General features: G+C 37.9%; 1 protein-coding gene across 1 annotated transcript in view; it reads right to left on the bottom strand.

Annotated features, from left to right (window-relative positions):
* SRGAP1 (SLIT-ROBO Rho GTPase activating protein 1) overlaps positions 1–16,379 on the bottom strand; it is a 460,449-nt gene that overhangs the window by 180,132 nt on the left and 263,938 nt on the right. Inside the window, 1 exon segment of the mRNA XM_007942730.1 lies at positions 4,560–4,571. Coding sequence (XP_007940921.1) covers positions 4,560–4,571 — 12 coding nt within the window.

The raw sequence follows: 16,379 nt of genomic DNA, 5'->3' as shown, positions 1-16,379 counted from the left end.
AGGGTCGACGAAAGAGGGGGAGGCCTTCAACGAGATGGATTGACACGGTGGCTGTGATGATGGGCTCAAGTATAGCAGGGATTGTGGGGCTGGCGTGGGATCGGGCAGTGTTTTGTTCTGCTGTGCATGGGGTCGCTATGAGTCGGAAACAACTCGACGGCACTTAACAACAACAACAACAACATAACTGACTGTACCATAGTAAACTACGCCTCTACATTGTTTTCAAGTATTTTCATTTACCAATGATTTAATTATTTATTTATGTACTTATTTCTTCATTTCCATCAATGTATTTTAAGTATTCTGAACCATTTTATCACAAATGCTGACCTAAAGGCACATTTTTCATTGTGTATTATTTTCCAACACTAATTCCCAGATATGAAATTACTAGGAAAAGAGTCTGAACATTTTTAAGACATTTCATACATGCTGGAAGATAATCTTCTAAAAGAGTAATAATGAACTTATTCTGCTTCCAGGACTACAGTGCACTTGAACCAGAAATCTGGGGTTTATCCAAGACTAGCTTCTTCTCCTTGAAGGAGAAGTCACAAACCCTATCCATTTTGGCTGGCCCATTTTTTTTGTATTGCCATTACATTTTTTTCTAAAATAAAGATGCAATTATATCCTTCTAATCTTTAAAGGCCTGTTATATTTTTCAGGACACAGTTCAAATTTCTTTACTTGTAACTTCTCCCATATAACTAGTCTACTTCAACCTTGCCAAATCTCAAACCACATTCTTTGGAGTGGTCATGAACTGCTAATTTGGAGGTCCTGTTTTCACATCTCTGTGTTTTTCCAGTGCCTGGACTCTCTTGCTTTCTCTTTGCCTAGTACAATCTTACATATCCTTAGTCATTAGTCTGAATCCTTCCCCCTAACTTTACCTCATTCATCAAAGAAAAAAAATTAGGCTGTCTTTTCTCCATGATTTGATAATATATTCCTTTATTACAACCCCTAGGCTATATAATTTAGTGGTTAAGAGTTCAAACACCATAAAATTGAACTGCTTGTGTTCAAATTTTGTTATACGGAGCTCTGGTAGTGTACTCGTTAAAGCATTGGTGGGTGGAACCCACCAGCCACCCTGCAAGAGAAAGATGAGGCAATCAATCAACTTTCAAAAAGATTTACACCTTGGAAATTCTATAAGGCAGTTCTACTCTACCCTACAGAGTCACTATGAGTCAGAGTCAACTCAATGGCAGAGGAGTTTGGTTTTGTTATAGCCTGTGCACAAGGTTAAGTAATTTTAGGAGGCCTCAGTTTCCTCAGTGGCAAATGGGGAGGTCAACAGTCTCTATGTCACAGGGTTTTATTGGGATGGTTCTTATTAAACACTTAACACAAAACCTGGCCCACAGTTTTGATATTACTCATTACTATTATGCTTATCACATTTCTTTCTCTGTTTGTTGATAGAGTTTTTTCTGAGAGCAGAGACTGTGTCCTAATAATCTCCGTTTTCTCAGGGGCTAATTTGGTACCTGAGTCTCTGGGTGGCACACAAGGTTAAATACTCGGCTACTGACCCAAATGCTGGCAGTTCAAAACCACCCAGAGGCACCTGGGAAGAAAGCCCTGGTGATCTGTTTCTGAAAGGTGACAGCCATGACAATACTATAGAGCACAGCTCTACTCTGGGACACATGGGATTTCTATGAGTGGCAACTACTTAAGCTTGAACATGGTACACCATAGGTACTGCATATATGTTGCTAGATAAATGGGATCCAGAGCTGAGTAAGGCCTGGCTTCTGCCATTCAGAGTTCACAATCCCATGGAGGAGTCAAAACCAAAAAAACAAAATCACTACCATTGAGTCGATTCCGACTCACAGCAACCACCATTGGGTTTCCGAGTCTATAAATCTTTAAGGAAATAGATTGCCCCATCTTCCTTTCATGGAGCAGCTGGTAGGTTTGAACCACTGACCTTCTGGTCAGCAGCCAAATACCTTATCCACTATGCTACCAGATCTCCTTATGGCGGAGTCAGCCATGCCAAAACAGCAATCCTACAAGGAGCACTGCAGTAAGTGCTACGTTAGGTGGGCCCTGGCCAGGATCCCTATTCTTGTAGGCCTATGAGCTTGCTCCCAGGAACCTCCCAGAAGGAGACTAGAATCTCCCAGAAAGGTAGAATGAAGAATATAATTAATACACCACATGTGAGTGCACTGAGCACTCAATCAAGTGATCTATGTTGTTGGATTAAATGATCAATTCAGAGACATATTTTGGCCTCTTAGGAATTTTTAAAGTAAATCTTTAGAGATGACCGGTCAAAAAAGCCTGACCTTATGCTGACTCAGAGTAGGAGTGAGAGACAAAGAGGAAAATCAGATTAAATATTTAATGAGAGTCTGAAATGATTTTACTGTCTTACACTTGGTGAGCTTTGGATGTAGCTAAAAGGGTCAAGCCACACATACATAGTGTGTGTACTTTTAAGTTCCAAAGCTTGTGTTCATATGTCTTTATAAAAATAGCTTAAAAAACAAACAAACTATAGTTGCTGTCAAGGCAAATTCAATTCGTGATGAGCCCATGTGTGTCAAGAGTAGAACTGTGCTCAATAAGGTTTTCAGAGGCTTTTTTTTTTTTTTTTTTTCAGAAGCAGCTAGTCAGGCTCTTAATCCAAGGTGCTTCTGGGTGCACTAAAACTGCCAACATTTTGGTTGGCATCTCAATACATCACCTGTTTGCATCCCCTAGGGATTCTGCCTTTATAATAATAGATTTTCTTGATGTTACATGCCATTGAGTCAGATCTGACTCAGTCACCCTGAGTACAACAGAACAAAACTGCCCGGTCCTGTGCCAGCCTCACAATCCTTGCTATCCTTGAGCCCATTGTTGGCAGTGACTTTGTCAATCCATCTTGTTGAGGGCCTTCTCCTTTTTCATGACCCTCCACTTTACCAAGCATTATATCCTTCTCCAGGGAATGGTCTCTTTTGACAAGATAACCAAAGTAGGTGAGGTCTGGCCACTTTTGCTCCCAAGGAGCATTCTGGCTGCACTTCCTCCAGGACAGATTTGTTCATTCTTCTGACAATCCAATGGTATATTCAGTATTCTTCACCCACACCACAACTCAAAAACATCAAGTCATCTTCAGTCTTCTTTATTCATTGTCCAGCTCTCACATGCGTATGCAGTGATTGAAAATACCATGGCTTGGGTTAGACACACCTTAATCTTCAAAGTGACATCTTTGCTCTTCAACACTTTAAAGAGGTCTTTTGCAGTAGATTTGCCCAGTGCAATAAAATGTCTGATTTATTGACTGCTGTTTTCATGTCTATTGATCGTGGATCCAAGTAATATGAAATCTTTGACAACTTCAAACTTTTCTCCAATTATCATGATGTTGCTTACTGGTCTAGTTATGAGGGTTTTCATTTTCTTTATGTTGAGGTGTAATTCATATCACAGACTGTAGTCTTTCATCTTTATCAGTAAATGCTTTAAGTCACCTTTACTTTCAGCAAGCAAAGGATTTTCATTTTCTTAATGTTGCAGTATAAGTAGCTCTGGTGATTTAGTAGGTAAGGCAATTAACCAAAAGGTCAGTAGTTCAAATCCACCGGCTGCTCCACAGAAGGAAGATGAGGCAATCTACTTCCATAAAGATTTATAGCCTTAGAAACCCAATTGGGGTTGCTATGAGTTGGAACTGACTCGATGGCAGTTGATAATGTTGAGGTGTAATCAAACTGAAGACAGTAGTCTTTGATCTTCATTAGTAAGTGCTTCAAATCTTCAATTTCAGCAAGCAAGGTTGTGTCACCAGTTGTTAATGAGTCTTCCTCCAATCCTGATGCCACGCTTCACTTCATGTTGTCCAGCTTCTCAGATTATTTGCTCAGCATCCAGATTGAGTAAGTATGGTGAAAAGATACAACTCTGATGCACACCCTCCTTGATTTTAAACCATGCAGTATTCCCTGGTTCTGTTCGAATGACAGCCCTGGTCCATGTGCAGGTTCTCCTGAGCACAGTTATGTGTCCAGAATTCCCATCCTTCACAACGTTATCTATAATTTGTTACGATCCATGGGTCGAATGTCTTTGTATAGTCAATAAAACACAAGTAAACATCTTTCTGGTATTATCTGCTTTCAGTCAAGATTCACCTGACATCAGCAATGATATCCCTCATTCCACATCCCCTTCTGAATCCAGCTGGCATTTCTGGAAATTCTCTGTCAATATACTGCTACAAGTAGTTTTCAATTATCTTCAGCAAAATTTTATTTATGTGTGGTATTGATGATATAGTTTTATAATTTCCACATTTTGTCAAATCACCTATTTTTAGGAATGGACACAAATATCAGTCTCCTCCAGTCAGTTGGCCAGGTAGCTGTCTTCCAAATTTCTTGGCATAGACAAGTAAGTGACTCCAGTGCTGCATCCATTGGTTGAAACATCTCAATGGGTATTCTGTCAATTCCTGGAGTCTTGTTTTTCTCCAGTACCTTCAGTGCAGCTTTGATGTCTTCCTTCAATATCATTGGTTCCTGATCATATGTCACCTTCTGAAACAGCTCAACCAATTCTTTTTTGTACAGTGACTGTGTATTCCTTCCATCTTCTTTGGATGCTTTTTGCATCATTCAACATTTTGCCCATAGAATCCTTCAATATGACAACTCAAGGTTTGAATTTTCTCTTCAGCTCTTTTAGCTTGAGAAATGCTGAGTATGTTCTTCCCTTTTGTTTCTCTAACTCCAGGTCTTTGCACATTTCATTATAATAATTGACTCTGTCTTCTTGAGCTGCTCTTTGAAATCGTCTGTTCACCTCTTTTATCGTGTCATTTCTTTCATTTGCTTTAGCTACTCTCCATTTAAGAGCAAGTTTCAAAGGCTCTTCTGACACACATTTTGGTCTTTTCTTCCTTTCCAGTCTTTTTAATGACCTTTTGCTTCCTTCATTTTTGATGTCCTTGATGTCATCTCACAATTGGTCTGTTTTAGATCAGTGTGTCAAATCTATTCTTTAAATGGTCAATAAATTCAGTTGGGATATGCTTAAGATCATATTTTGGCTCTCATGGACTTGTTTTAATTGTTTTTAGCTTCAACTTGAACTTACATATAAACTAACTGATGGTCTGTTCCACAGTCTGCTCCTGGCCTTGTTTTGGCTAAAGATATTGAGCTTATTCATTGACTGTTTCCACAGATGTAGTCGATCTGATTCCTGTGTATTCTATCTGGTGAGATCCATATGTATAGCCACCATTTATGTTGCTGAAAAAGGGTATTTGCTATGAATGTTATCATGCAATCTCTGGTATCACTTCCATCACCAAGGCCATACTTTCCAACTACCAATCATTCTTCTTTGTTCCAACTTTCGCATCCTAATCATAAATAATCATCAGTACATCTTGATTGCATGTTTGATCAATTTCAGACTGCAGAAGTTGGTAAATACCTTCAATTTCTTCTTCTTTGGCTTTAGTGGTTGATGTGTAAATCTGGTAGCACAGTGGCTAAAGCACTTGACTGCTAACCAGAAGGATGGCGGTTCAAACCCACTGGTCACTCCTTGGAAGGAAGGTTGGGCAATCCTACTTCCGTAGTGATACTGCCTCGGAAACCCAAGGAGGGGTCGCTATGAGTCGGGGCCGACTTGACGGCACATAACAACAACAACAAAAGTATTAACTGGTTTTCCTTGTAGGTGTATGGTTATTATCCTATCACTGACAGCACTGTACTTCAGGATAGATCTCAAAACATTTGTTTCAATGATGAATGCAATGCCATCCCTCTTCAACTTGCCATTCCCGGCATAGTACATCATCAGTGACCAATTTTTTCAGAAGTGGATGGCTCCATCCTTCTTTCCAGTCTGGCTTAGTCTGGAAGGTCTGCTGAAACCTGTCCACCACAGGTGACCGTGCACTAATTTGAAATAACAGTGGCATAGCCTCCAGCCTCATAGCAACACGCAAACCACTATAGCATGACAAACTGACAGAAAAGCTGTGGAATAGATTCCCTTCATTCACATAAAGTGTGAAGACAGAGGCAACATCATGGCCCACAACAACTGGTGGAAAAAGTTAGGTTGAGCTTAACGGCCCGAACCAATCTTCTGGATAGTATTTATAGTGTGGTTTCTGTACATTTCCCTTCTGTCAAGGGACATGGTTTCATACTTATTAAAATCACAGCCTCACTGTCTACTTTACTCTCGGGGGGGGGAATTATTGTTATCAGTATTCTTTTAGACAAAACCCCACTGTACTAGAAAAAATGGGAAAATCAAAGAGTGATAGATATAGGGAAACCAGAAGTGCATTTGGAAACAAGTAAAAGCTTAATCTAAAAGGGATATATCCAGGGTGTCTCACACAATATTTACCAATGCAACTGCTAGGCAAATATGGCATTCTGCACGCAGGTGAAAAAGGTCTGATGTTGCCTGCTGAGCAGACAATTTGAAAGATGCAAAACCACCTACACCAAAGTCACTTATAACCTCCCAGTTTTGAACATGGGAAGAGACTGATAAAGTAATGCAAGACTGAGATTTAAAATCCTGTGGGAATAAAGTAGATGAGACAACTGTTTCCATTTTTATCTTTCATTTCCTTAATTCTTCAAGAAACACAATTTTCCATGTAGGGTTATTTCTCTATTCAAACTGTTGGTAAATTGGAAATACTTTTTCAGTGTCACTAAATGAATAATGACTTAGGTATAAACTCTCAGTGGCTGATGTAAACAAGCCTACCCAATTAAAATTAGGATGAGTTATAAACCGCTTGTTCAGACTACATTCACTGGAGAATACGATAAATATACTTCATGATTTTTATGCAGTATTCTAAACTCTATAAAAATTTAACAACTCAGCTTTACAAACATTTTCTCAGTATTATAATATGTTTTCCTTAATACATTTAGCTGAATCTGCTCATTTATTTGTAAGGCCAACTAACTGGCTTTCTCTTCTATGACAAGCATGACTGTACAGAAGTTTAAGTTACACCAATTACCTGTATGATTGAAAATCCTCATCAATACCTGTAGCATAGCTGGCTGAGGTTATGAACATAGCCCATGTTTAATGAACTAAACCACATTATGTAGGAAATTCATGACCTTAGTCTGAATAGCAGCACTGTGGTAAGAAAAGTCCAGGGATTATTAATAAAAATAAATCAATAAATAGGAAATTGGCTCAATTATACATCATCCACTGAATTAGGAAGCAAAAGGCAGAGATTCTTTGAGATACTGATATAAGTTCATTCATTCATTTACTTATTCATGCATTCATTCACTCTTCCACCAGATTATTTTCCAATCCAGTCTCATTTCTGCTTATTCAAGTAATTTAAACCAAGCAAAATTTTTATTTTCACAAACTCCTGAAGAAAACCCAAAATTTATATTGAAATGATCTTCAAGGAGTTAATACAAATCAAAAATTTCCTTTAAAGACCTATATTTAGCTTAATAACACCATACTAGAATCTGTTACTGTTGCTATATTGTTAGGTTTGGTTGAGATAGTTTTCATTCATAGAGACCCTATATACAATCGAAAGAAACACTACCCAGTTTTGCGCCATCCTCACAATTGTTGCTCTGTTTGAGCCCACTATTGCAGCCATTCTTTCAACTCATCTCATTAAAGGTCTTCCTCTTTTTCATTGACTCTCTACATTACCAAACTTGATGTCCTTCTCCAGGAACTGGTCTCTCTCGGTAACATGTCCATGTCAGTCTCATCATTCTTACTGCTAAGGACCATTCTGGCTGTACCTCTTTCAAGGCAGATTTGTTCATTCTTCTGGCAGTCCATGGTATATTTAATATTCTTCACTGACACTATAATTCAAAGGTACCAATTTTTCTTTGGTCTCCTTTATTCATGGTCCAGCTTTCACATGCATATGAGACAACTGAAAATACCATGACCTGAGTTGAGCATATCTCAGTCTAAAGTGTTATCTTTGCTTTTAAATACTTGAAAGAGGTCTTTTGCACCAGATCTGCTGAATGCAATATGTAATTTAATTTCTTGACAGATGCTGCAATGAGTGTTGATTGCAGAACTAAGTAAAATGAAATCCTTGACAGTCTTTTCTCTGTTTATCATGATGTTGCTTATTGGTCCATTTGTGAGGATTGGTGCCTTTCTTGTGTTGAGGTGCAATCCATACTGAAGAATGTACTCTTTGATCTTCAGCAGTAAGTGCTTTAAGTCCTCTTTGCTTTCAGCAAGCAAGATCGTGTCATCTGTATATCACAGGTTGTTAATAAGTTTTCCTCCAATTGTGATGTCATATTCTTCTTCACATATGCCAGTTTCTCAGCATACAGATTGAATAACTATGGTTAAAGGATACAGTCCTAATATACAAATGTCCTGACTGAAACCACTCAGTATCCCCTTGTACTGTTCAAACAACTGCCTCTTGGAGTGTACAAGTACTTCATGAGTACAATTAAGTGCTCTGGAATTCCCATTCTTACAATGCTATCCATAACTTCTTATTCACACAGTTGAATGCCTTTGCATAGTCAATTAAATACAGGTAAATATCTTTCTGTTATTCTCTGCTTTCACTCAAAATCCATCAGACATTAGCAATGATATCCCTCATTCCATATCCTCTTCTAAATCTGGCTTGAATTTCTGGCAGTTCCTTATGTACTGCTGTAACTATTTTTGCATTATCGCCAGGAAAATTTTATTTATGTGTTATCTTAATGATATTCTTCAGTATCCCCAGCATTTTGCTGTATGGACTTTCTTTGGATTGGATACAAATATGGATTTATTCTAGTTGGTTGGCCTGGTAGCTGTCTTCTAAATGTCTTGCAAGTGCATGCTTCCAGCATTGCATCCACTTTTTGAAACATCTGTATTGGTGTTCTGAAAATTCCTGCAGTCTTGTTTTTCACCAGTGCCTTCAGTGCATGTTAGACTTCTTACTTCAGTATCATTTTTTATTTTTGCATTTTTTAAAATTGTGATTTGAGTGAAAGTTTAGAAGAGCAAATTTTCTTCCCATTCAACATACATACATACTTTCTCTTATGATACAAACTGCAATTTCCTCAATGCAACAGATCTCTTCCCATGTCCTCTTGGTGGGTAACTTTTCCCTGTGTCCTTCTTTCCTAAGAATTCCTGCCATCTGAACTTTCTCCCTGCACAAATGCTACCCTTCTGATGGCCCATGGTTGATTGTTCTAAGGAGTGTACATAACTAGTGTAACTGTTCACCTCGTAAGCCTGTCTATCATTTGGCTAGAAGTTAAGTCATGGGAGTGAGTTCAATTCCAGACCCAAAGAATGACTAGGGACCATAGTATCGGAGGTTTTGCCAGTCTCTATCAGGCAAGTAAGTCTTGTCTTTTTTATGATATTGAGTTTTCTTCCACATTTTCTCCTACGCTATCCAGGATCTACAAATTTGATCCCTTTCTAAGTGGTTGGCAACAGTACCTGGGCATCAACTAGTTCACCTGGTAGCAGGGTCATGTAATCTGAAGTTCTCATGGTCCACTAGCCCTTGGACTAATTGTTTCCATGTGTCTTTGATTTTCTTCACTCTTCTTTGCTCCCAAGGAGAAGAGATCAATTCTTGCATCTAGGACAGCTGCCCGGATCTTTTAAGACCTCAGTCAAGTCACTACTTACCAAAGTAGGATGTAGAACAATGGTTTTGTATACTATGTTATACCAACTGAGCTTGATGTCCCTTGCAAACATGGCTCTGAGTCTACAGGCCCAATGACTCAATCCCTCAGGGTGTGTGGCTGTGCCTAAGAAGTTATATAACTTTGCTGCCTGTTAGCTTTACTGTACATATGGACATTGTTATAGCACACAGAGATACGTATAAGAAATATCATCTGCCGAACTTGTATAAGGTCATGGGTATATTCTCTTTTGCCTATCCATACCTGATCATCTTGCCTGTCTACCTATGTATCCTTGCGTGGATTAATGTTGTGTATATTAAAGTATTTACCTTTGTTGTCGGTACCTCCTGAGCTCCTCTCCGTGTCTGCCTGTTCCTTAGTGTTATTGTGCGGTCACTCATTTTTGGTATACTACCTTTCCCTTCACCAAAATTGGTATGTGTCAATATGTCTCTCTTACCTACCTGGAAATTTTCCCTCCCCTCCCATCTCATCCCTGGTAACCAACAAAAGTAGTTCCCTTTCAGGTATAAACCTTTCCTTGACTTTTTACAGTAGTGGACTCATACAGTATTTATTCTTCTGACAAGGACAAATGTGACTGACTTATTTCACTTATCATAATGTCCTCCAAGTTAATCCACATTATGAGGAATTTCACAGATTCTTCATTATTCTTTAGTGTTGCATAGTGTTCCATTGTGTGTCTGCACCATTGTTTGGTTACCCATTCATTCACTGATGGGCACTTAGGTTGTTTCCATTCATTTGCTATTGTGAATAGTGCTGCAATGAACATAGGTGTACATACATCTATTTGTACCGCAGCTCCCACTTCTTTAGGATGTGTATCTAGTAGTGGGGTTTCTGGATCAAGTGGTATTTCTATTTCTAACATTTTAAGGAAGTGCCATACCATTTTTCACAGTGGTTGTACCATTTTACATTTTCACCAGCAGTGTATGAGCATTCCGATTTCTGCACACCCTTATCAGCATTTGTTATTTTCTTACTTGGTGAACTTGGCTGAACTTGGTGAACTTACTTGGTGAACTTATTCTAATAATGTAATTATTATTATATTTATATATATAAATATATAAATGATGAGATGAGTGATATATAAATTGTGAGATGATATCCTGTTGTTTTGATTTGCATCTCTTTAATGGCTAATAATCATGAGCATTTCTTCATGTGTTTGTTGGCCACCTGAATACCTTATTTGGTGAAGCATCTGTGAACATTCCTCATCTGTTCCTTCTGCTCATTTTTCAATTGGATTGTTTGTCATTTTGATATTGAGGTGTTGGAGTTTTCTATACATTTTAGAGATAAGTCCCTTGTCAGATATATTGTTGCCAGATATTTTTTTCCCAACCTGTATTTCTCTTTTTACTCTGTTGGAAAAGTCTTTTGATGCACATAAGAATTTCATTTTTAGAAGGTCCCAGTCATCTAGTTTATCTTCTGCTGTTTGTGTACTTTAATTATATTTGATAGTCTATTTATGCCACATATAAGGGCCTGGTGGGAGCTCTGGTGGCATAGTGCCTAAGGCACTTGACTGCTAACCAGAAGGCTGGCAGTTCAAACTCACCAGCCACTCCTTGGAATGAAGGTTGGGCAGTTTACTTCTGTAGTGATACTGCCTTGGAAACCCAAGGAGGGATCACTATGAGTTGGATCCAACTTGATGGCAATGAGGTTTTTTTAAGAGGGGCTGGTGGCATAGTGCCTAAGGCATTTGACTACTAACCAGAAGGCTGGCGGTTCAAACCCACCAGCCACTCCTTGGAAGGAAGACTTGGCAATCTATTTCCATAAAGATACTGCCTCAAAAACCCAAGGAGGAGTCACTATGAGTCAGAACTGACTTGATGGCAGTGGATTTGGTTTGGTTTGGTAAGTTTGCCCTTATTTTTCTTTGATGAACTTTATAGTTTTAGGTTTTACATTTAAGTCTTTGATCCATCTTGAGTTCATTTTTGTGTATGGTGTGAAGTATGGGTCTTGTTTCATTTTTTCTGCAAATGGTATCTAGTTTTGCCAGAACTATTTGTTAGAGAGACTATGTTTGCCTCATTTAATGGGTTTCAGCACATTGCCAAGGATCAGCTGCCCACAGGTGGATGGATCTATTCAAGAATTCTCAATTCTGTGCCACTGTACAGAATTGTACTAATATCTGGCTGTTTTGACTACTGTTGCTGTATAGTAGGCTTTGAGATTAGGGAGTGTGATACCACCTACTTTGTTCCTCTTTTTCAGTACTGTTTTACTTATCTGAGGTCTTTTTCCTTTCTATATAAAATCAGTGATTGGTTTTTGTAAGTCCATAAAGAATGCCAATGGAATGTGGATCAGGTTTGTATTGGATCTATAGAGTGCTTTGGGTATTATCGGCATTTTCACAATATTCAGTCTTGCTGTTCATGAGCGTGGTATGTTCTTACATTTGGGTAGATCTCTTGTAGGACTGTTCTGTAGTTTTCTTTTATAGGTCTTTTGTGTCCCTGGTAAGATTTATTCCCAAGTAGTTTATCTTTTTGGTAGCTATTATAAATGGCATTGTTTTCCTTTTCAGAGAACTCCTTGTTGTAAAATCGAATTGATTTTTGTATATTGATCTTGTATCCTGACACTATGCTGAATTTTTTCAATTTGTTCCAGTAGTTTTCTTGATGAGTCTTTGGGATTTTTTAATGTATAGGATCATATCATATGGAAATAGTGATAGTTTTACTTCTTTTCTACTGATGTGGATGCTTTTTATTTTCCTACTTGCCTTACTGCCCTGGCTAGGACTTCCAATACAATGTTGAACAGAAGTGATTATAGAAGGTATCTTTGTCTGGTTCCCATTTGCAAGGGATACACTTTCAGTCTCTCTCCATTGAGAATATGCTGGCTGTTGGTTTTGTGATAAGCTCTTTATTATGTTGAAGAATTTCCCTTCTATTCCTATTTTTGTGACAGTTGTTTCTTCCCCAAATCAGGAATGGCTGTTGGATGTCACCAAATGCCTTTTCTGCATCAGTTGATGAGATCATGTCATTCTTTCCCTTTATTATGTGATGGATTACATTTATTTTTCCCCCAATGTTAAACCATCCTTGAATACCTGATATGTATTCTACTTGGTCATGATGAACTACTTTTTAAAATGTCATCAGGAGTCTATTTACTTGAAAAATTTTATGTCTATATTCATAAGGTATATTAGTCTGTTAAGTTTGATTATGATATGTCTTGGTGAGCTTCTTTTAGGGTCTATCCTGTTTGGAGTTCACCAAGCTTCTTGGAAGGATATCTTTTCATCTTTCATAATCTTGAGGAAATTTTCTAGTAGCAAATCTTCAACAATTTTCTATGTGGTTTTATTTGTCTCTTCTTCTTCTGGAATTCCAGTCATATGTAAAGTATTCCTCTTGATTGTGTCCCACAGGAATTAAATCTTAGGCTTTCTTCATTTTTAAAAAAATATTTTTTCTGATTGTCATTTTAACAAAGTATTATCTAGAGCTTTGTCTTCAACTAATTCTGTCTTCCATTGATTCAATTCTCTCCTTTCCTCTTTCAATGTGTCATCCATTTTTGAAATCTTAATATTAATCTTCTGGATTTCTTTTGTAGGGTTTCTATTTTTTCATTTTGTTCTTGTATTGCTTTATTAAATTCTTTTAGAGTTTTGTCTTTGTTTTCCTTAATTTTTTCAGTGTTTTCCTTTATTTTATCAGAATTTTCCTTGATCTGTCTCTCAATATATTGAGCCTTACACCACTGAGTTGATTCTGACTCATAGTGACTCCTCTGGGTTTCCAAGGCTGTAAATCTTTACGGAAGTAGATTGCCCCATCTTCCTTCCATGGAGTAACTGGTGGGTTTGAAATGCCAACCTTCTGGTTAGCAGTCAAATGCCTTAGGCACTACACCACAAGAGCTCCTTCTCAGTACATTGAAGGTACCTAAACAGGACTCTTTTGAATCCCTTATCAGGTAATTCCAATGCCACTTCTTCCTCTAGAAGGTTTTCTGGTTTTGTATTCTGGTCCCTTGTTTGTACTACTTTATCTTGTTTCTTTGTGTGAACTGAGATTGTCAGTTGTCTGTGACACATTATAATGTCATTGTATTTATATTTAATTGGAGATTGTAAGTTGGTATGATTCACCCAGTTTTTCTTTTCTTTTTTTTTTTTTTTGCTTTATTTTGTTTTCATACATCTAAGCAAGCAAGGCTATTGTGCCATTCTGTTTGCTAGTTTGGCAGCACTTAAGCACTCTCCATCTGTCTCCTGATGGGTATGACAGAGGGTGAAAATGTGTGCATAGATCTCTATTAGCTGTTCATGTAGAACAGATGAGTTTGTGCAGAAGCAAGTGGTGGCCCTTGTCCAGTGGGTGGGGTGGCAAGAGGTAAGGATGTGGTTGGGTTGCCTGAGCACAGTTTTTTTTTTCTGGTCATCAGCCACAGGTGTGGTGGCCTGTGCAGTCCTTGTCAAGCCAAACAGATGATCAGGTTGCTGCCTGGATTGGAACACCACTCATGAATGTTCAAACTGGCCACCCTGTCAGGGCAACCAATAGTCCACAGCTGTGTCTATCTCCTTTATTCACTATTTTCATTCAGTTTTTTCTATTGGTTGGTATTTAATCCACTTCTTTATCCTTCCCCTCAAAGCTTAGGATTCCAGAATCATCTTCTGTATATCTGTTTCAATTGGTTTCTTGCTTCTTTGTTGTAAAGGGTCTGTGTAGCTTGTCTGCCTATTCTGCCATCTTGCTGGAAGTCCATATCATCCATTCTTGATCACATACTATGTCCTGAAATATAGGAAAGTTGAACAATTCATTTTGGTTCAGGAACTCTATGTATTCCTTCCATATTTTTTTGATGCTTCCTCCATCATTCAGTATTTTGTCCATAGAATTTTTCAATACTGCAACTTGGGGCTTGAATATTTTTCTTTGGCTTTTCAGCTTGTAAAATGCCAACCATGTTCTTTCCTTTCAGTTTTCTTACTCCAGGTCTTTGCACATTTCATAGTAATACTTTACTGTCTTCTTGAGCTGCCCTTTGAAATAATCATCTATTCAACCCTTTTTCATCTTCATTTCTTCCATTCACTTTAGCTACTCTCCATTCAAGAGCAAGTTTCAGATTCTCTCCTGACATCCATCGTGGCATTCTCTTTTTTTCTTCTGTTTTTAATGGCCTTTGCTTTCTTCATATAAGATGTCCTTGGTGTCATTCCACAACTCATCTGGTCTTTAGTCATTAGTGTTCATTGTGTCAAATCTTTTCTTGATATGGTCTCTATATCCAAGTGGGATATACTAAAGATTGTACTTTAACTCTCATGGATTTGTTTTAATTTTATTCAGCATCAACTTCAACTTTTATACAAGCAACTGACAGTCTATTCCAGGTAGGCCCTGTCCTTGCTCTGACTGATGACACTGAGCTCCTCCATTGTCCATTTCATAGATATACTTAATTTGGTTTCTGTTAATTCCACCTGGTGAGTTCCATGTGTATAGCTGCCATTTATGATTGAAAAAAGGTATTTGCAGTGAGTAAGTTGTTGGTCTTGCAAAATTCTATCATGTGATCTCTTGCATCATTTCCATCACCAAGGCCATATTTTCTACATACTGAATGGAATATCAGTATTGTAGAAATACTGCAGATGAACAACCTTGCTTGCTGTAAGTGAAGAGGACTTGAAGAACTTACTGATGAAGATCAAAGACTACAACCTTCAGTATGGATTACACCTCAACATAATGGAAATAAAATCTCCATTCACTACTGGATCAACAAGCAACATCACAGTAAATGGAGAAAAGACTGAAGTTATCAGGGATTTCATTTTACTTGGATTCACAATCAACATCCATCGAAGCAGCAATCAAGAAAATCAGATGATGAAATATTGCACTGGGCAAATCTGCTCCAAAAGACTTCTTTAAAGTGTTAAAGAGCAAAGTCTTTGAAGACTAAGGTGCACTTGACCCAAGCCATGGTATTTCAATCACCTCATATATATGTAAAAGCTGGACAATGAATAAGGAAGACTGAAGAAGAATTGATGCATTTGAATTGTGGTATTGGTGAAAAATACTAAGTATAACATGGACTGTCAGAAGAACAAACAAATCTGTCTTGGAAGAAGTACAGCCAGAGTGTTCTGCAGAAGTGAGGATGGATAGAGTTTGTCTCTTATACTTTGGTCATACTATTAGGAGGGATCAGTCCCTGGAGAAGGACATCAAACTTGGTGAAGTAGAAGGTCAGTGAAAAAGAGGAAGACCCTCAATGAGACAGATTGATATACAATGGGTACAACATAGGCTCAAACATAGCAATGATTATTGAAGATAGTGCAGGATCAGGCAGTGTTTCATTCTGTTGTATAAAGGGTTGCTATAAGTTGGAAATGACTGAACAACAATACAGTGATATCTGTCAGAAACACAACTGAACAGAACTGTCTTGTTTTTCTGGGTGTTACAAGTTTCCACCTTTGACAGGTTGCAGCCTTTACCTTTTTTTCCTTTTTTTTTTTAAGCTCATTTTAGTGGTATTTGAATTTTCTTTTAGTGACTAGTTTCCACCATACATAGGTTGCTGCTTTTGCAGCTTTTACTATATATTCTTTTTTTTTTTTTT

The sequence above is a fragment of the Orycteropus afer genome, unplaced genomic scaffold (genome assembly GCF_000298275.1).
Source record: "Orycteropus afer afer isolate SDZICR_OR568_19922 unplaced genomic scaffold, OryAfe1.0 scaffold00097, whole genome shotgun sequence".
Taxonomy (NCBI): domain Eukaryota; kingdom Metazoa; phylum Chordata; class Mammalia; order Tubulidentata; family Orycteropodidae; genus Orycteropus; species Orycteropus afer.
This window is presented reverse-complemented; position numbering and strand designations above follow the sequence as displayed.